We start from the raw sequence: 20,803 nt of genomic DNA on the forward strand, positions 1-20,803 counted from the left end.
CTCTCTTTTGTTTTCTCTTCACCTTCACACAGGAAATGCTTTTGTGGTCACTTTGTTATAGAATACTTTGTCTGAATCTCATTTCATGCACATGACACAGTCAGCCACAACTACAAATTCACTTGTCTAAAACTCCCTGGTTATAATTATCCATCATGTGGAGCAAAAAAAAATCTTTGTTTTGAACTTAACTGCTTAAAGAAGTTTGTCAAAAAAGAACAGTCAATTGAACACGTGCATTAGTTCAAAGCATTAGGAGCTGAAGTCAAAGCAAAGTTATTACATTATATTATTAGTTACTAGATACACTCAAAACTGAAGGGTTGAACCTGCTGGTGGCACTGCAGGAAAAGTCAGTAGATCCAAAATTATCAGGATTCATACTGTGGGAACATGGCTCTTTGTAAAGATCTTGAGATATTTCACTGGATACACTAGAAACTACACTAGATTCACTAGAAACATCTGGCCAACTTTGGCCCGCAGGCCTCACTTTGGGCAGCCCTGCAAGGGTTTACAAAAGTTATTACACTTCTCCTCTGCGAACGTCACTGTATGTATAAAATTTCATGTCAATGCACTCAATAGTTCATGGACCGACTGACCTGCTCATATTATTATTATTATTTTTATTTATTTATTTATTTTAAGATTTCCTTGAGACATGCAAACTCGCACGTCTGTGCCGTCTGAGCACCACAGGCTCCAACTTTGCATGTAAATACATATCTGCCCTCCATCTGTATGCCAGCATGTGCGCATGTTTGTGCTGTTTTTGTCTCGGGATGTTCCCTCTTTTAATGCATCCCAGAGATGTTGGTGCTGTTTCCTGTTTTGGGTTGTCTGGGAGTGTGGGGTGGTCCCGCTGATTTAAGGGTTTGTTGGTGTGTGTGAGGAGAGAAGTGGGAATGGACAGCAAATCTGAAAAGACGAGCCGTGACAGATTGTAAAATAAAAGAACAATGCAGGTGACTTAGTGTTCATTAATAGTTTAGACAGCAGCAGCTGCTCTTCCATTCACACATGTGAGCAGTTTGCCTGAACAGAGCCTGTCTGCAGATGCTTACTGTTATTATAAAACTAGGATAACAAGATGTTTGGGAATCTTGATGCAGCCATTCAGCTTTATGCTTGAAAACGCTGGTTTGGGTACAATAAAGTTATGAGTAATGTAATTTCATTGATTTTGAAATAGTTGTGGTTGGAAGTTAAATTTAAAGGGTGGGGGTCTTTTGATATCATAGAATTCTTGCTCTTTTTCCTGTGTTGTTTTCTTTTGTTTTTATTATTATTATTCTTTATTTCTTCTGTCTCTCTCCAGGATGTCAGTTAAGCTGCGATTCGACTCTCCCTCAGACGGAGGTTTGGTCCACAGGAGCCGCTCCTTCACTGGTTTCAGCTCTCTGACTGGACGGCGAAGGTGAGTGACATGCCGTTATAGCCAGTGAGAGTCCAAGTAGTAACTTCAGCATCAGAAATACTTCTTTTAGTCTCAACTGGCTGGAGAGGCATGTCCCTGTCATCTGTGTTTGACTGATGGCTGCTGGCAGGCTGAGCTCCGGCAGGGGAGCAAGAGACAAAGTAAACTAACTTGTTGTAGCTCACAGGCTGGAGGCAGACGGCGTGTTGTCAGCAGAGTAAGGGCCACACCAGCATCTGAAACAGGCCAAGGTCACATTTGCATGTACATTAACAAGCTGTAATGTGCTGAGTAGCTAATTAGCTATCTAGCCTTCAAACTGACATTAGCGGTGCGCCTTTCCCTGCTGTGTGGGTGTGTGTGCTCATCTAGCACCAAAGCTAATGTGGGCTATTGTTCATGGCTCTTGTTTAGCAGATTCTGGCCTCATGCTAACTATAATCCATCATCTGTCCACGTTGTTTTCATACTTCAGAACAATCAAAGAGAGAAAACAAAGTCAGTTATTGTTTAAGATTTAAAACACTTGAAGCTAAACTGTCTTATGTTGTGTGAAGGGACATCCCTCCGCCCTCAGACGAGCCTGTTCGTCATCGACGTGCAGACAGTGACAGCTCCACAGACTGTAAGATGTTGTTTCTGAATGAAGGAGTAACAAACACACAGATGTCAACTGTCAGTCCCACGAGAGAGAGGGAGAGAGGACGAAATGTCATGAAACCGAGCTGGAATGCACTTCCTGTGACTTTTTCATCTTAGACAAACATCCGCACAAACATACTCAAAAACACATCACATCTCTTTAACACACACAAACACACACACTCTCTCTGTTCATTCCTGAGCGTCTCCGCTGTGTTCTGTCCTGACAGCGGGATGCCGTGTGGTCTCCCATGATTCTTCACTGTGGAGCTTTGATGGTGACGGGAACGTGACGCGACCCGGTCATAAACATGACATGAACACACCGCACGCACTGACAGGGACGACCAATATCACATGCCATGAGGACTCTCTTTTATAGCCCAGTCCATAATTACAGAGGACATCTGCTAAATCTGAGTGGAGCTTCATTATGTGAGAAATATGGACGATAAAAACACTGTGCAGATGTGTGTATGGACACACACAGACGCACACACTGTCTTTAAACAAAGCGACTTTCATTACACCTGAGAATGAGCTACACCACAACAGTGTGAGTACTGATCTTAGTAAGTAGGTTGGCTGTTGACCTCATGTGACATTACTCTAAATCCAGTTTCTGAGTACAATATAAAAGGAGATGAAGACGTCTGGAGGCTGAAGGAATTTTGCCTCTTGTCTGTCTGGAGCAAAGGAGGAAGTCAGGTGATGTTATTCTAGACACAGGGAGGAGGTCGGGGTGGATGGATGGATCAGCTGAGCGTCCACTGTTCACTTCCTGTTTCTTTTTTAGTGATGGTCCCCTAACATCAAAGCAGCAAAGTCGTCCTCTCATCCAAACAGGCTCTTTCCTCAACTCTAACGAGTCACGTTTGACTTGGTGACAGGCGATGGCGTCAGATCAGGAAACGCTTTGTTGTCTTAATCTGGACACAGCTGCAAACGTGTTTTCCCGTTTGATTTGGAGGATCTGTTGTATGAAGTAACCTCAGCTCAGGTGTCAGTAGCTCAGGTGATCATGTGAAGAAAAGCTTTAAATCAAAGAGTGCTTTGGCCACGCTGTCGGCTCCTCCCTCCACAGGTCATCGCTGATAATAATTGTTTTTAATTACAGATTCGACTTGAATTGTCTTAAAGTAAATCCGTCTCACTCTGTGTCCACGTCTTTCTGTTCTTAGGCCTCCATCTGTCCGTAACTCCCTCCGCCCCAAAGCCATGACTGGAGGTAAATCTCCCAGAATGCACCTGTCTCCCAGCAGAGGGGGAGGAGCTATCTGGTCTCTGCAGCCAGATCAGGTCGACCGGGTCTTCCAGGCGTTACGCAAAGGACTCAAGTATGTTCACTGCCAGTGAGCTCAGATATGTCCTGAACTGCGAGGAAAAGTCCTGCCTGCAGGGAAACTACGACTACTCATGTAGCATCATAAGTAAAAGTACTATTAAAAGTCAGAAGTACTTTGTGATATATATATTATTACTTGATTAGATTGTTTTTCTGTAGCATCAGCAGCTTAAACTGCTTTATATACAGTGAGCTAGTTTAGTCCAGTGGTTTCCAACCTATGGTGCGGGCCACTCCAGGGTCACGAGGTGAATCTGAGGGGTCGTAACATCATTTGTACAGTAGAAGAAGAAGAAAAGAACAAGTTCTGCCCCACAAATGTATGTTGCATTTACCTCATCTTTCATTTTTGTGAAATATGAGATCATTTGACCTCTTTGAGCCTAAAACTTTAAATGGAACCATGTGAGATGTTCAGAGGTGGAAAGCCTCTTTGGTGGAACTGCTGACAACTGTGAGGGTGCCAAATGCTTTTTAAAGGGTCCCAAATGTTGGAAACAGATAAAATGTGGTGGTAAATTTGGAAACTTTGGTTTCCCTGCGGCTGCTCTGCTTCACACGCTCTGATGTGACCGTCTGCAGGGAGTTTCTGGAGGGTCACCAGGCAGAGATGGACTTCCTGTCGTCCCAGCAGAGAGAGACCAAGAGGAACTCCAGACTGGTGAGGAGAGAAACTGAGTGTGTGTGTGTGTGTGTGTGTGTGTGTGTGTGTGTGTGTGTGTGTGTGTGTGTGTGTGTGTGTGTGTGTGTGTGTGTGTGTGTGTGTGTGTGTGTGTGTGAGATGATGGTGTGATAATGATGATGCTAATGATGTATTTTCTGTGTTTCCAGGCCTTTCTGTATGACCTGGAGAAGGTAATCTTTGCATCAGAGCCACATTATTTAACCTACAGTCAAACCAAATCACGTTTTGGATACTTTCATATTGATCAATATCTAACATGCTGAACCAATATACAAACACACTGTCATGTTTTTGCTTTCACAGGAGATAAGAGCACTGGAGCGATACATACGAAGATTAGAATTTCAAATCAGCAAGGTAACAGTGTTTTTTAACGTTTTGGTCTTTTAGCGTTCGAGCTCTGAATGAACTGAACACACCTCTTGACTGTTTCTTCTGTGCTGTGCAACAAAATGCAGAAACATGAGTTGTTCTGTGAAACAACCACAGTTCATGTGAGCCAGCGCTTTCCAGCTAACAATGAGCGGATGAGCTACGTTCTGTTGCTCGTGTGGCTGAACTCGGCTGACGGTGTTTCTGCGTCTCGTCTCTGCAGGTGGAGGAGCTCTACGAGACCTATTGTATCCAGTGGAGGTTGTGTCAGGGAGCCGTCAACATGAAGAGAGCCTTCTCACTGTCCCCGTCCACCAGAGCGTCCAGAGAGAGTCTGCTGGAGCTCAACCGCAACCACAGACACAGCCTGCAGGTACTGTGCTGTGTGCTTTAACGTCTGCGGTCGAAGCTTTTCTGTCCTGAGCGTGTTTGAGGTGAACGCACTGAAGTCATGTGGCCTTACTGTTCTTCCAGCGCGCCTTCTATTCTCATTAAAGGTGTGGACGAGAAAGAGCAGGTCAAAGAAAACCACATGTGTAGATATTGTGTTGCTTTCAGTTTGAACATTGATGCTTTGGTGTGGACAACATTTCACAAACCACAGTGATTGAGACCAATCTGTGTCCTATGAGGAACTACCGGCAGCTGCAGGCAGGTGTTCTGATTGGTTGAAGTTAGCCTGTGGTAGACCTTTCATCCAATCAGGTTGTTTTTGAAAGCACCCTCTTTCTCTCACCCAGCCAGTTTCCGTGGACGACTTCCTGATGGTCCAACTGAAACCAACTAAAATCCAGACAAATACATAAAAAATGTCGCTGATGATCGCACAGGAAATGCTGCAGCAGTTGAACGCAGCCTGATGGAAGCAGAAAGAATCGATTCGCCTACAGAAAACAAACAGTTGATCATCCGTGTGAATGCTTTCTAACTGTTCTGATGTTTTAGTGCTTCTGCAAAACAGTTTCATCAGCACAGAGAGAAGTTGAGAGCAGATTGTTGAGATTGAGCGATCACAGAGGGAGTCGCTGAACGGCCTGTAATTGAAACGTATTCAAGCCCAGAGCGCCTCCTCGTATCTAGCAGGTCGACCCAGCGGAGGACCGACAGTCGCCTCCAACGCTCAAAACGCTGCCAAACCAAATAATCTGGTGTATGAGTGATGGTCCCTCAGTGGGTTTTCTGTTTGTAGCTGCAGGCTGAGGGTCATTAACAGACAACTGAGGACTCATTCATACCCTGTCCGTCCGTCCGTCTGTCTGTCCGTCCGTCCGTCTGTCCATCCGTCCGTCTGTCCGTCCGTGGTGGTGCAGAACATTTATTCTCTCTCTCTCAGAGCCGTCCAACACATGCTCCATCTTTTACGTCTACTCATTATCTTCTGTTGCTCCGACCTCCTCACACACTCTTCCCTTCATGTTTTAAAACCTCATCCTTCTGCTCATCAACTTGTACAAGTCCTGCCTTGTTAAGTCACGGAGGAGTACAGCAGCGTAGTAACGCTCTGTTAGTCATCATGCAGAATGGCGGCCCAGTGGCCAGAATAGATGTTGGCATTGGACGGCTGTGTAAGCCACAGATGTGTTGAATCTCTGCAGTTTTTAAATGTATGTTGTGACAACGCGGTGGTGACGGTCTGGTTAGGCTCAGGCACCAAAAACCACTTGGTTAGGTTCAGGAAGAGATCATGTTTTGGCTAGAAGTACCCGGTTTTGTAGCCACAAACACAGCTTGAACAGCGGTCTGCTGCTTGGCAGTCGTCTCACCTGCCTGTCACACTGCCACCTCCTCCTCCTCCTCCTCCTCCTCCTCCTCAGTCTGTACCAGTGATCTGAACTCTGTCACTTTATTCCACTTCGATGTGGAAACTGTGCTATGATACACATGAAAGGTACAAATTTAACGTGGTTTGCACAAAGGAAGCCAACATTTAATCCTGATGACTGGGATGAAAATGACCCCTGCAGAATAATATTATATTATTTAATTCTGATTATTGATCATTTAATGTTACATCAGGTAAAAGTGGAGCTAATTTGTATTACTTCACATATTCTTTAGTTGCTTGTGAATTTCTCGGTATGTTACGATATTTCCCTCTGAAATGTAAGTACCTCAGACTTGTACTTAAGTGCACTGCTTGAGTAGAGGAGTAGAGTAAATGTACTCGGTTACTTTCCACCACCAGAGTTTTAGTTGTCTTCTGTGGTATTTTTCCATCTCTCACACACACTCCTGAGCTCAGAAACACACAGAACTCACTTTGTCGTGTTCAGTGTTCGTTCACAGTGAATTAACCGCTCGACCTCACAGAGAGGTCAACACCTCCGTCTGTAACACTGACAGCTGTGCATGTCTCCATCACACACACACACACACACACACACCCCGACTTCCCAGTAAACACCATGAGAGATTGCGGTCATAGGAAAAATCCCTAAAAACAGGCCTTTGGAACTCGTTACATGAAGTTTTTGAGGTTCAGGAAGGAACCTGCTGAGGTGGAAGCGGGTTGCTGGAAAAATTCAAACACTTCCAAGAAGGGTGAGATCTCCTGTCAGACCACAAGAGGAGCCGCTTCGAGGAAGACCAATAGTCGTTTTTTAAAGGTGTCACCTTTGTTATATTACTCAGATGAAATCAGTGAGTGGGTTACTGTTTTCTGCTGTGACCTGATTTCTTCACTGTCACATGTTTCTACATGCAGTTTAGTCGCAGAGGAGGTCAAACAGTTTGACACAAATAAAGCCCCAAATCATGACAGGCGCTCTTTTGAATGAGTCATTTTTGTTGCAGGGAATCTAATGTTGGTGTTTTTACCACCTGTGTCTGTATTCAGGCAGAAAGTTAATGGGTATAATTCGGTGTTACAGCCTCTTCAGGAGTCATAAATTGGCCACTTGGTTCTCAGTTTTGGCCTAAAGCGAGTTGGGTTTGGTCGGCAGCATGTGACGAGCAGCCGTGACCTCCCGAAACGTCGGCCCACACAGGAGGAGCAGTCTGCTCCACACATGCTGCCTCAGCTGCCCAGCTTTGGAGGAAGGAATTTATTTGTTTAGTGGAATAATCACCATCTTTACCTCAGTCGAGTCTTAATGTCTTAAAGTTTTATTAGAATGACAATTTGTGTTATTTTTTTTTTTTACCCTGGGAGATCAGCGGTTCATTTCTTCACATGCCTCATCTTCCAGTGTGCGGTTCTATAATTCACACCTGTGCCAGGCAAGATTTAAACTGCGGCATCATAGAAAATAAAAATATCCTGATTATTTTCCAAAATTCACTCCTGATCTCTGCCTGCTGTTCCCACAGTAAGGTGAAAAAAAGGTGAAAAGTGCTGCAGAAGAACTGCTCTGTTGAGTGTCAAAGGCGCCCCGCTAATGCTTTATTTACCTTTTCTAAAATTCCACTTTCACCCAATTTCTCCTCCCGGCAGGACATGTCAGTTATGGAAGGAGAGCTGGAGATCCTCCTCGGGGAGCTGCACATCAAAATGAAAGGTACACACACATGCACACACACGCACACACAGCGCTTCACAAGTCATCAGTGACGATAATGAACGTGCGTTTCTCTTGCAGGTCTGATCGGCTTCGCACGGCTCTGCCCCGGAGACCAGTACGAGGTGAGCTCCTCCGTTTTAAGACGAATGAGCTTGAACGAAAGATGCGAATAACAGTCTGTGCATGAAAAGTGACAAAAACACACGATTCCTCCATCAAATGTACCAAATGAAAAACAACGAGAAACCAGAGCTGCTTCTGTGCTTTAATCGGATGAACCGACTACCAGGTGGTGGTGCGGTTGGGCCGCCAGCGATGGAGGATCCGAGGGAGGATCGAATCGGATGACACGCAGGCCTGGGATGAAGAGGAGATGGTCTTCCTCCCGCACATACACCACAACTTCGAGATCAAGGTTATAAACGCACGCAGAAATACACACAGATGTACACAAACACACTGAGAAAGATGTGAACAGTGTATGCATATGTGCTTCCTATGTGGTGTGTGTGTGTGTGCACCAATCACATCTCTTCTCCCAGGTGACGGAGGCCAAGGGTTTGGGTTGGCTGCTGGTTGGCATGGTGACGTGTGCGAGCGCAGACTTCTTTGTGGCGAAGCCGCAGCTGATGCTGGTGGACGTCACGGAGCTAGGAACCATCAAACTGCAGCTGGAAGTCACCTGGAAGTACGGACACACACACACACACATACACACACACACACACACACACACACACACACACACACACATAAGAATGAGTCTATGAAGACATGAAGGTCCTCAGCTCACGTGAATCAGAGACATTCTCAGGATAAGTAGAATAATTGGACGGTGTGACGGAGGAGCAGGTGTGGACAGCTGTGAGAACATTTGTCTGGACTTTCGTCTCGACCTCAGAGCTGTGACCCCTCGTCGCGTCCTGTAGCCCCGCAGCCTGTCCAGACATCAGGATGATTGACAGCTGGTGCACGAGCCCGTCAGGTGTCGTCACCTCAGAGCAGATAAGAGAGCGAGGAGGTGACGGCGCGAACAGTCACTGCTGGGAGAAAGATGGAGGCAGAGAACGAGACACACGCTTGATATTGTCTCTCCCACTCCTTTTCTGTGAGCTTGCTCTTTTCTGCTTCCTTCCTCTCATCTCGCCACATGTTCGCTGCAGCAAAACAAGGCCGAGCAACAAACAAGGTGATGTAAACAACAACGAACAAACGCCGTGCTGGATGCTTCACATCCAGCTGTCCTGCTCTTATTTCCTCCATTCTCCGCCTCTGTCTCCACTAACCTGAGCCAGCTGCTGCTGAGCAGCTCATTGAGTGTACATCATGCACGCGCACACACGCATGCACACCCACACACACACACTCTGCTGTGCCCTTGCACCATGACAGATCACATTTCAGGCTTTGGAGAGGCCAGGTGGAGGACGTTTCATGGATTTTCCCCACAGAGATGGAAAATCACACAAACACACATGAGGCTGCTGCTGCACACACACACGCCGACGAAACAAAAGACACGCACACACATAAATGAGTCACATTTCAGTGATTTCCATCAGGGTTTCTGCTACATAGAAACTGTTAGAAACTATGTGACAGAACACAGAGCCGAGGGCAGCAATAGAAGATGGAAATTTGTTGGCGGACTTGAGAAAATGAAAAGCCAATGGACTCAAATAAAAGACTCCGGCCGCGCTGCAGAGCCCTCAGGAGTGAATCTCAAGCAGGAAGTTGCTGATGAGGAGCAGACAGCCTCTCACATGGGCGTGGTCAAGTCAATTTACAGACATGCCGTGTGCCAGTTTACACCCTGAGAATTACTCCGTCTAAATAAAATTAGTTGGTAAAGCTGAAGTCACACAGATGTGATCCATGAATTTACAGGGATGAAGAAGTTTGATGAATTTCGGTTTTTCCACATGTTCTGTGCACGCATCATCCAGTCAGCGAGGAGAAGTTGCAGGAAAAGACCGTGAAATGCTCCACGTCTGGAAACTGATGCGAGCTGCAGATATTAAAGATCGGTACAGTCGGTCAGCTGGTTGTGTGGACAGCTGTGATATTCAGTGTGTGTGTAATGTACTTTATGTATGTGTGTGTGTTTGTGCCTGCAGCCCGTTTGACAGCAGTGAGAAGATGAGGCCACTGTCTGTCAGCAGGCAGTCAGTGTCCAGCAGAAAGAGTTCGGTTTACAGCTGGACGGCGCCGAGCACCCCCTCCTTCACCGAGAAATACTTCATAGTGAGTAAACACACAAACTCTGACATCAGCCATGACAGTGATGGCAACCTCGACGCTGCAGGGCATTAGATTAAGCCAAGACTGACCCTGAAATCTCTTCGTTTTAGTCTGAAGAGCGACCAGTCTGCACAATGTGGATGTTCACACGTTCACTTTCCTGCAGTGGCTTTAAAGTTTGATGTTCACGTTGGTATTCGGGTCTTCTTCCTCCTCTGCAGTCGATGGTACGTGAGCTGCAGGACGGAGAGGGTTCCCTCCCGTCTCTGGTCTCCAAAGGTCGACACAACAGAGGAGGCGTGTCTCTGCTCAGCTACCTGTCGGACCCCTCGCACACCGGCATCACATCAAACCACAGCCCTCAAAGCCCCTACGCCCTCAGGTATGTGCTGCAGGCCAGTGAACGTTACAGAATAACACTTATCTTACTTTATCTTGGTGCTTTTTTGTCTGCCAATAATAATATTTAATCTGAAGGATTTTTAGAGGCCCGAAGAGCTGAAAGAATGCAGTATTTCACATTGAAATCACAGAAAATGAAACATAATTCGGTGTGAAAGAATTATTTTTCTTATTTCTTTCTCATCCTTTAAATCATGTTCCTCATGGAGGGTCATGACCTGCATGCTGGAGACCTCTTTGCAGTCTTACGCAGAGTGATCTCCAACACCAGTGATAGTACATCGATGCAGTATTTGAACTCAGAGTTGTCTGCATGGATTTCTGTGTATTTCATGTTTCGCTGTGACTTTGTGCTTCATGTGAAAACCAATTCCTCCTCAGTCTCCATCGGACTCACAGCTACCCCTCCAGCCACAGCCAAGGCACCAGTCTGGGAGGCAGCCAGACTCAGCTGTCCCTCGGGGAGGAGGGGTCCCTGGAGGGCTCTGCAGAGGAGAGGGAGAGGAGGAAGACGGTGCAGGAGGAGGAGGAGGAGGAGGAGGATGGAGGGGAGGAGTGGCGAACTGTGTTGGACGCTCGTTCTACACCGGCGGAGAGTAAAACGGGTTCCCTGCTGGCTCTGCAGATGTGAGGATGAACTCGAGAGCAAATCATGTTTAATCCCTTTAATTTGTTTGCATTTTTAAGGTCTGTCTGGAAAAACAAAGCATTGCGGTCCAGTAAGAAACATCTATCTCCAAAATGTCTCACGGGCGAAGAAGGAGAGTTTTCAGCTTTGTGTCATTTTTAAATAATCCAGTCGGCTTTTAGATGGTTTATTTACACACAATCCTTCAGTTTATCTCCACAATTCAAAATCACCTTTATGGAAACACTTTATGAAAGACTTTACACTTGAAGTGACATTAATGATGAGCTCAGAAAGCAGCTATAATTGATATTTTTCTATCAAATGACAAAGTCAAAGGAGACTCTGATCATGGTGAACCTGCAGACTTTCAGCTCATTGTTTCCTGTTCTGGTTCATTGTCGACATTCTTGCATCATTTTCAGAGAAAAAGCAGCTAAGATTGTTGTAAGAGTGTTGTTCCTGTTTCCCAGAAAAGGTTTAAAGCTGTTTGTTGTCACTGTGTGTATCACTGTGTGACAGTCAGACCTCTTTCACAGCAAAAACATGACACTAATTCCACAGATTCCACAGATTTTTCTTTACATCTTCAGACGATTTTGTCCTTCTGCATGTCACCGTCCTAAATCCTGTAATAGTACTGCCAATTGACAGCAGTACTGCAGACGAATAAAGATGGTATCTCTGTTCAGGTCCAGCACTCCGGATATCCTCAGAAAGAACACGGCCGGAGAAGCAGAGCCTGAGACTCACAGTACAGCGCTGGGACCAGACACTGTCAGCGTTCAGGTGAAAGAGAAAAACCTGAAGGCTTCACTCCATCAGCTGAAGTCGAATTCAACACCGCATTGAAATTTAGATTCAGATTTAGGAAAACTTTATTGATCCCTGCAGGGAAATGGCTTTGCTGCAGTACAAGCTGCTCAGCACGAAGTTAGAAAGAGGGATAAAATACTTAAAAAGTTTAAAAAAAAACAAACAGCAAAGGTACTGTAAAGATAACAAAGGCATAAATACTAATGATAAGCAGAGCTTTGATCACATTTGCTTCCAGGATCAGCACATCTCAGCCCTATCAGACTTTCAGTGGTCTCGTCTCTTTTCTTCTTCTCTTGCTGTCACATCCCATTAAACCTCTCTCTGCCTCCACGTTTGTTCCAGGACTCCCCAGAATGTCAGTCATATTCTGCCCCTGACTCGCCCACACCCGCCACGCAGCCCCCAGCCGTCACCACCTCCCCACCCGCCGTCGCCGCTCCAGCGCAGGAGAGGCCGGGGGCGAGCGGCGCCCAGCGCAGGGCTCAGGCCGTCAGGCTGGGAGCCCTGATCGCTGAGCTGGAGAAGATGTTTCAGAACCAGAGCTGCTCTGAGAAGGAGCTGAGAGCGCTGGATCACCAGATTCTGCACCTGGCAACCATACTGAAGGTACCTGTGTGTTCTCACACACACACACACACACACACACACACACACACACACACACACACACACACACACACACCTGTTAGAGAACAATCTGTGTGTGGTGCTCACGCCCTGTGGTGTGCTCCCTCAGAACGACCTCTCCCTGCTGAGAAGCTCGTCATCAGAGGAGACTCTGGCCGTGGAGGAAGTCCTGGGCAGCTTTGACTTCCTGTCACATGACTTCAACGCTGATGATGACACTTCCTGTTTGGGCAGCCTGAGACTGAAAGACAGCGGGTGCGTTCCCTGAAGAGAATAACCAATGAAACTCCTCACTGACTTCACGTAAAACAACTCATCTCTCTTTTATCTTTGTCCACCAGCATCAGCTCCTTCCAGCAGAGCACTCTGAGGAGTCTCGGCCTCCTCTCCCAGAACAGCCAATCAGCTTCAGAGGAAGAGTTTGCCATCGCCCCTCTGACTTCTGGGAACTGGGGTCTTGACCAGGCTCTTGAGACTCACTTGGACATATGCTGCATCCTACTGCAGGTACTAACTTTTTGTGACTCTTCTTTTTTTTTAAGTTTAAGTTTGTCCGTCTCCAGCCTCAAACTGTCTGAATCTAACACACATAATGTTTCCTCAGATGATTCAAACGACCGACTTCAGCCCATCGAGGCGGGAGCTGCTGGAGGAGATGGCTCTGCAGGCTGAGGTCCTGGACAGAATCAGCTGTGTGCTGCTGGAGAAGAGCGACAGCATCTCTGCAGCCGACAGTTAGTGGGAGATCTGCTCGTCTGCTCGCCACTTGTTACTCTGCTTTACGCTTTGTCACCAGCAGTGATAATTAACGATATTGCAGAACTGTTCTTTGTTAAGCACGGTCTGGTTCTGGGAGCGTGCACGGATAAATAAGATGCTCTTCTTCCTCCTGTCTCCTCCTCAGTCCTGCCGAAGGCCCAGAGGACGAGGGATGTGGTGCTGTTCTGGGAGGAGTGTGTGAACGACGGCAGCTCTGCGTTCTGCTGCCGCTCTGACAGTTTCTTCACGACGCTAAAGAAGCGTTACACGCACAAGGTCAAGGCCAAGCAGCCCGGCCAATCAGAAAAAGGTACCGCAGTGCATCAGCACCATGCCTGAATTCTTGATGCTCATGTGTTTCGTGCATTTCTCGTCTGCTGTGACTGTAATTCGTAACTCCCTGCGTTTCCCATAATGCATTTTTGCTACTCACATGACAAGCATCGACTTGTCACATCAGTTTGTGCAGAGAGGCTTTTATCTGCAGGGGGGACGCTGTCAATAGACCACTGCGTCACATGACCAGTGAGCTAGCATTGGTGCTAGCTAGCCTGCTAGCATCAGACAGCTGTTATTGACTGAGCTATTATTATTAATGCACTGTTTTTCTATGGCCGACAGAATTTGTTAAAGAATCTGTGATATTTCAGCTATAATGCACAAATTGTTTATATGTTAACTTGTATTTGCATGAATAGCTGCATTTTGGAGTTTTTAGTTTGTTTCTCCCATCATGATCATCGTGTTTACATTTCTGCATTTTTACATTGTTTAAATCACAATTTGTCAAACTAAATAGAGAAAGAATGAAGAAACAGCTGGTTGATTTTTAAAAGGAAGGGAAGGAGGAAAACTTCACCCACACAGTGGTATCATAGAGCATCTCAGGCTGTGACAGACGTCGACTCCTGCACGCTGATCAGTCACACACAGTGTTTTCACCTGCTGACTGAGTCGGAAACCCTCCTCTCCCTCCTCTGCAGTGTTTTCTCAGCTCCTGCAGCAGCTCCAGACGGCCTGTCGGACGATGCCCAGCCCTCGTCCGGTCTGCAGCCCCGACAGAGTCACCCTCTTCCAGCTGTCGGTGTATCTGAAGCGCTGGAGCGTGCAGGAGCTGGGAGAGCACATCTCACGCCTCTCCAAAGAAGGTTCACACGTTTTAACTTTTTTCTTACATTCAATATCAAAGCATGAGGTTAGACAGTAAGTTTTCAGGGTCTTCAGTGACTGCAGACCACCATGGAACTGTTTATTTGTGTGTGTCCTGCTGGTATCTGCTGTGTACTCGAGGAACGCTGTGCTGTTATAGTTCTACGACGCAGCTTTAGGATCTGAGAACGTTCCAGAGATTCCAGCTCGCTGAAGGCATCTGGACCATCTGTCAACTCGGCTGCCAAATGGTTACACCAGACAAACTGTGTGTGTGTGTGTGTGTGTGTGTGTGTGTGTGTGTGTGTGTGTGTGTGTGTGTGTGTGTGTGTGTGTGTGTGTGTGTGTGCGTGTGCGTGTGCGTCTGTGTGTCTGTGTGTGTGTGTGTTTGTTTCTAAAATGTTTGGATAGAAAGACACAAAAACACTTTTATCTCTTCCTTCCTTCCTTCCTTCCTTCCTTCCTTCCTTCCTTCCTTCCTTCCTTCCTTCCTTCCTTCCTTCCTTCCTTCCTTCCCTCCTTCTGTCCTTCCTTCCTCCAGTACATTGATGGTCGTCTGTTTTTCAAACATTTGGTTTTTGCAGCACAAAACTTCTAAAACTGCAACTGGGACAAATAAATGAACCCTGACGTTTGTTTCGACTCACTTTGGGCACCAGGCGGGTGGAGTTTACAGCCCAAGAAAGACAAAGAGTCTCATTTGGCTTTTCTTCTCTTATTTCATTGCTTTCACTCAGCTCAGATTTTCAGGTCGTCTTATCTTAAATAAAACTCGAGTCAAGCCTGTTCTGATACATTATCAATGTTTATAAACTGGATGTAAAGAGGTCGTGTAAATCCTAAACCTTGACCTGTTTCTAAGGTCAAGAATGGATTCTGAACCTCAGTTTTGAAGCCAGCACTGATGAGAAATCCTTAAAAATGCGAAAGGTAAACTGGAACATCTGGAATTCAGTGACACCTGGAGAAAGTCCCTCTGCTGATTGAACCCTGTGATTCACTCGTGAGCAGCTTTTAAATGGACCTTCATTCCTCATTGCGCTCACTGGTGTGTTTCAGAGTACATCCTGTCCGCCCTGAGGAGCCCCAAAAGGAGGCGGGCTTTAAATAAGATGAGGGGGCGGTGCATCGCGGAGCTCCTCCCGCTGGGGTCCACGCTGCAGACTCTGGCTGCCCTGCAGATCGACTCCAACCACAAAGTCTGCAAAGCTGCTGCCAACTGTCTCAGCAGAGCCTCCGCCTGCAAGGCCTTCAGGAGCAGAGTACGTCACAGAGTCCCAGTCAGAGCGTTAGCGAAACGCTAACAGTGAAGATGTTAATGTGGTGATGTTTAGTGGGTGTAATTTTACCTTTTCTTAGCTGAGGCTGACGGGTGCCCTGATGATGCTGCTAAATCAGAAGGGATGGAGGGAAACTTTTATTTGCACCAATTTGCAGGCTAATCCATCCAATAGGTGTTCACGTTTCACTTAAAACCACAAAAAGTGAACCTCATGGCGACGTGAGTCTCCAACCTCACTAGAATTCATCCTCTGGGGATCATGAATGCCTGTACAAAATGTATTGATAATCCATTTGACAGTTGAGATCTTTCAGTCTTAACCAAAGTGGCAAACAAACGTCGCCTCCCTTAAGCAGCAGCAGCAGCTCGTTGCTTCGCAGCTCAGTGATTTTGTGTTTCAGGCACATCGGCTGGTTCCACATCAGAGGACGTATCAAATATGTTGAGTTTTGTTGACTTTTCATGTCCTGAAACCAAACGCCTGAAGGAGTTTCCCCTCTCAGCAGCATGTTCAGATGTCACAGCGGCTTTTGTTCCTGCAGAGTAGGAACATGCTCAGCGTTTCCTCTCTCCGGGCGCCACAGCTTTCATTTCAAGGCAGACAGCTGAGACGCTGCTAGAGCTTCATGTCCACCATGACGGCCAAATCGCAGACACTTTTCCTTCATCTGCGTAAATCATTGCAGACAAACCGACACCGGAGCACTTTTACTTTGTCTGATGTTTGCAGCTCCACAGCAGCAGCAAGGCTCTCCTTCAATTCCTCCTTCTGAATGCGGTTTTAGCTTCGTAGCAGTTAGCTCGCTCACCACAGAACCTGCCTGCAGAACGCTGTGTCTGTCAGCTGCTTGTTGGACACCAAAACTCCACCAAAGAGACTAAACTGAGATGGTGGACATGGTTAACGTTACACCAGCCAAACATCAGCATGTTAGCGTTGTTATTTTGAGAACGTTAGCGTTTAGCCGAGCCGCCAGCGTTGCTGTGGTCTCGTTATTTCCTCGGGCACACTTTCAAACACCAGCTTCTTCTTCTCTCTTGGTTTAGCTTGTGAAAATAACTGCAGTGGTGCAGCTTTTACCACACAAACAGCACATCATAACGTCCCTCTTCCTTCTCCTGCAGGCGGTAGTTTTCTACACAGAGAGTCTGAAAAGCGCTGATGTTCAGATCCAACGTGGCTCCTGTCTGGCTCTGAAATGCCTCAGGGTGAGCAGTGCACGTTACACAAACACTCAGCAAACACAGCAACACTCACAGAAATACACTTTTCACCCCCATCTGCTTCGTCATCCTGTGTGTGTGTGTGTGTGTGTGTGTGTGTGTTTGCCAGGCAACGGAGAGTGGGGACCACATAGCAGATTTGTGGCGATCGGCGGATGAAGATCTTCGCAGCGCTGCCAGAGAGACCGTCCTCTCCTTTGGTACAAACACGAATTCCTCTTCCTTCATCTGTATTTTATTCTCCTTTAGTTTATTACACCTTCAGTGTGTCCGTCTGCAGGTAAAAAGGGCTACCTGGCCTTCCAGAGGATGGACCAGCTCTACACTGAGATGCAGGAGGAGGCTTATCAGAACCAAGAGACCGAGATGACCTATCTATAGGGGACAAGTCTGGACCTACGTCTGGCTGACGGTCTGGTTTTTCCTGATGGGACCCGACATGAAGCGTCTCAGTGATCCTGACTGTCTGGGTGAGAGACTGAAGTTAAAGACAGCTTATGTCTGAGCTGGATGAAGCTTACGAGGCATCAGGTTTTGTCTCTGTGGAGCGCAGAGGACGATCTGGAGACGGTGACTGCAGCTTCCTCTGGATGGATCGGGTTCATGACCAGAGACGTGACTCTGCTGGGATCTTGAATTTACTTTGGTCCAATATGCAAGTTTGTTTAAAGACGTTCCAGTTATTTAACCTGCTAACCTTTAAGATTGTTTCTGCTTTTCCAGTGGCGGGGCTGCTATTTCACATAATGTGAAAAGAGTGTGATAATGAAGCAAAACCCAAAGTATCATGCGGACGTTAAACCCAGAGGGGCTGAAATAAATCCTGCTAACGGGCCCGAGCAGCGCCCCTCCCGCCTGTGAGGTCAGGTTTTCATGGAGCAGCGACCCTCCGACAGAAGGATCTACAGATGGAGCTGTGGCAGGTTGCTTTTCTCTCCCAGCTGCACTTCCTTCCTTGTTTTCAGGAGCGTTTGAATGCTCAGTAGCAGGGAGATAAAATGGCCGCTGAAACGTTTCCACAAACAGGAGCTGTGACATTCAGGGACGCCAGAGGATTAGAGCACGAATCGCGGTGGCAGGCAGCCAAACGGCGTTTTAGAGGTTTCACTCCTCTCAGCGACTTTCCTGCTTTGTGCATCATATGTGTGCCGCCGCTGGATGTTTCACGGGCTGATGAAAGCGTGTTGTCATGTGAGATACAGCGTACAGCGTGCGCATCGATTTGCAGTGATTGAGCTTGAAGGAGGTGAAAGTCTGATGCAGTGCACAGGAAATTCACCCACAATATGGACCAGTCTTAAAAGCACACTTCACACGTGAACTGATATGCCATCACATTAGTTTTCATTAGAAATAAATCAGCAGATTAATTGTTTTGTCTGTAAAATTTCCAGTTTCTGAGAGCTCGGTGTCCAAAGACGTACAGTTAACTTTGGCATGAAACAGAAAAGCAGCACTTTCTTCTTCTCTTCATTGGATGATCAGAATAGTTTCCTGTTAATTGTCTGTCGACACATGAAGCTGTTTGTTTGTTTGTTTGTTTGTTTATCAAATACAAACACAGAGCATGATGCTGCTTGAGCCAACAGTCTTTACGTCGTATTTATCTTCTTCTGTGTAATCCTGCTAATTTGATGGCATATAAATGAAGTAACTGAGTCGACACTGATGATTGTGCGTTCGTCAAGCCGGCGCTTCGTACCTTCATCGTGAAGTGAATTTGCTTTCATCCTCCTCTTCCTTTGGCAGATGAGTCTATGTTTGGCGCCCTGCCGAAGGCCACGCTCAGCCTGTGGACTGTCTCATCAGTGAGAGGCAGGCGGGTGCTGCCCTCTGCTGGCCGCTCGAGTGAACTGAAGCTTGTTCAGGGCCCTGACCTGAGGATGCTTTCACTCACCACACAGCACATTTGGCTGTGGTCAAACTGACCTGGGACCTCTCTTACTGGGTTATTTAAGGAATGTTTGGAAGGTCACTTAAATGGCATGAGAAGAAGTCCGATTTTTTTTTTCTTCAGTCAGCTCTGCTTCGTGTTTGAGGACAGGGTTTGGTACAAGAGATGCACCAGAAAACGAAGTAATTTTCCTCTCACAGTATTCTCAGATATAAAGGCGGGAAGCAGAATTCCCAGAATTCCAAAGTTCTCGTGTTGGAAACCACGTCTTGAATCAATTCAACCGCACCATCAAAATCTCATAATAAAGAACAGCATGGGAAGCCGCTGCCCGTCCTCTTTTCAGATGATCAGAGGCAGTTAGATTAGCTCCTCACGCAAAACCTTGAAAACCGTTTGGCAGTTTTCTAGCTGCTGTTGCTAAAACAGGAAGTCAGGATGTTTGCCGTCAGCACTGTTTCAAGCTTCGTGGAAGGAAAGATGAAAAAGCAGAGATGGAGGAACGTCGAGCTGAGGGACACGTGGAGGAAGAGCAGAAAGACAACAGGAGGGGAAAGGAAGTGAGGATGGACCAGCAGCATGCTAGCAGTTCTCTGAGCTAAAGGCTAACAACATGTTAGCATGCTGGTGGTCACCAGGTATGTTAATCACATTCACAATCTTTGCTTAACATGTTAGCATGCTAACATTTGCTAATTAGCAATAAACACAAACCACAGCTGAGGTTGATGGATGTTATTAGCTTCACATTTAGTCTGAAATAAAAGTGTCGCTCACCTCGTTTGTGATCCTCTGTACCAAATGTGATTTGTTCACCTCATGGTGGTGCTGGAGGATAAGCCTTCTGGGTTTATCTTCTGGGGAACGTGAATGTTTCATAGCCGCCTGTCCAGCAGTTATTGCTGGATTGTTCTCGATTTCTTTTGTTTCGTGGTTTAAGAAGTTTATCATCTGCCATGAATTCACACAGAAACACCTGTCACCTGTTGTCTGAGGAGGTGACTCGCACAAGTAGCATACCTTTTTTTTTTTTTTTACATCAGCAGGTACAAAAGGTGAAATCTGTTCACATCCAAATGATTTCAAAGCAAAGCTGCCACCATTCAGGCCTCATCTTTCTTAACTTTGGCACTTTGAGTCGAGTATTTCCAACTTGGTCCCAAACTGATTTCACCAATTATTATTATTGTAACTGGATGTATGTTTGCTTGCAGAAATGTGTATCATTGAGCCTTTACAGTGGACTTAAAAGACAGGAAGTGTTTCATTTTGTCATTTATTTCATTTATGTGGGACTCTAGTCAGTCAACTAGAGGAAAACTGGATTTCCATTTCAACAAAAACTGATCTGCTTTGAGCGTCTCCAACAGAGACAGAGGTCTTATTATTATTTCACTGACCTCACAGCATCTGACAATGTTGTGGTGAAACTGATTTTTTTTTTAAAAACAAATAAACAAACCGTATTTTGGCCCTGAGTTTCTCAGAGGAAGCGATGGTGAAACTCGGAGCCGTATTTGCAATAAATCACTTTCTCGGCTGTTTCAGGCTGAAAAGGATCAATTAGGAGGTGAATGATGTTTAACTCTGTGGGGGAAATGGAAGCAGGTCGTTCGCTCGGCTTACACTTCGGTTGCATCATCATCAGAAACTAGTTTACTGTTTGATCCACCGTCATTTTTAACCTGCTTTATTCCTGAATGACACCAATTTATACAGTTTCTGCCGACTCTTTCATACTTAAGATCCCAAAAAATAATTTAGAAATCCAATAAAAACAGTCACTCAAAAGTCAAAATTAGTTTCCAAAAGAC

General features: G+C 46.2%; 1 protein-coding gene across 1 annotated transcript; it reads left to right on the plus strand.

Annotated features, from left to right (window-relative positions):
* Positions 1–1,322: 1,322 nt before the first annotated feature.
* ripor3 (RIPOR family member 3) lies at positions 1,323–20,783 on the plus strand. Its single transcript, XM_070992946.1, has 24 exons — positions 1,323–1,420; positions 3,244–3,399; positions 3,990–4,068; positions 4,239–4,262; positions 4,396–4,449; positions 4,688–4,837; positions 7,898–7,961; positions 8,043–8,086; positions 8,254–8,379; positions 8,507–8,652; positions 10,082–10,208; positions 10,427–10,587; positions 10,989–11,234; positions 11,928–12,024; positions 12,397–12,660; positions 12,791–12,936; positions 13,023–13,188; positions 13,286–13,415; positions 13,586–13,750; positions 14,424–14,588; positions 15,649–15,851; positions 16,997–17,080; positions 17,205–17,295; positions 17,376–20,783. The coding sequence occupies exons 1-24, from the start codon at positions 1,323–1,325 to the stop codon at positions 17,474–17,476; spliced, it is 3,087 nt and encodes a 1,028-aa protein (XP_070849047.1). The 3' UTR covers positions 17,477–20,783.
* The last annotated feature ends 20 nt before the right edge of the window (positions 20,784–20,803 follow it).

This window comes from Chaetodon trifascialis, chromosome 3 (genome assembly GCF_039877785.1).
Source record: "Chaetodon trifascialis isolate fChaTrf1 chromosome 3, fChaTrf1.hap1, whole genome shotgun sequence".
NCBI lineage: Eukaryota > Metazoa > Chordata > Actinopteri > Chaetodontiformes > Chaetodontidae > Chaetodon > Chaetodon trifascialis.

Coding starts and splice junctions, on each gene's coding strand:
- ripor3 (XM_070992946.1), top strand. CDS start 1,323: ATGTCAGTTAAGCTGCGATTCGACTCTCCCTCAGACGGAGGTTTGGTC. Junction 12,025..12,396: donor CAGACACTGTCAGCGTTCAG/GTGAAAGAGAAA, acceptor CGTTTGTTCCAG/GACTCCCCAGAATGTCAGTC. Junction 17,296..17,375: donor AGAGACCGTCCTCTCCTTTG/GTACAAACACGA, acceptor GTCCGTCTGCAG/GTAAAAAGGGCTACCTGGCC.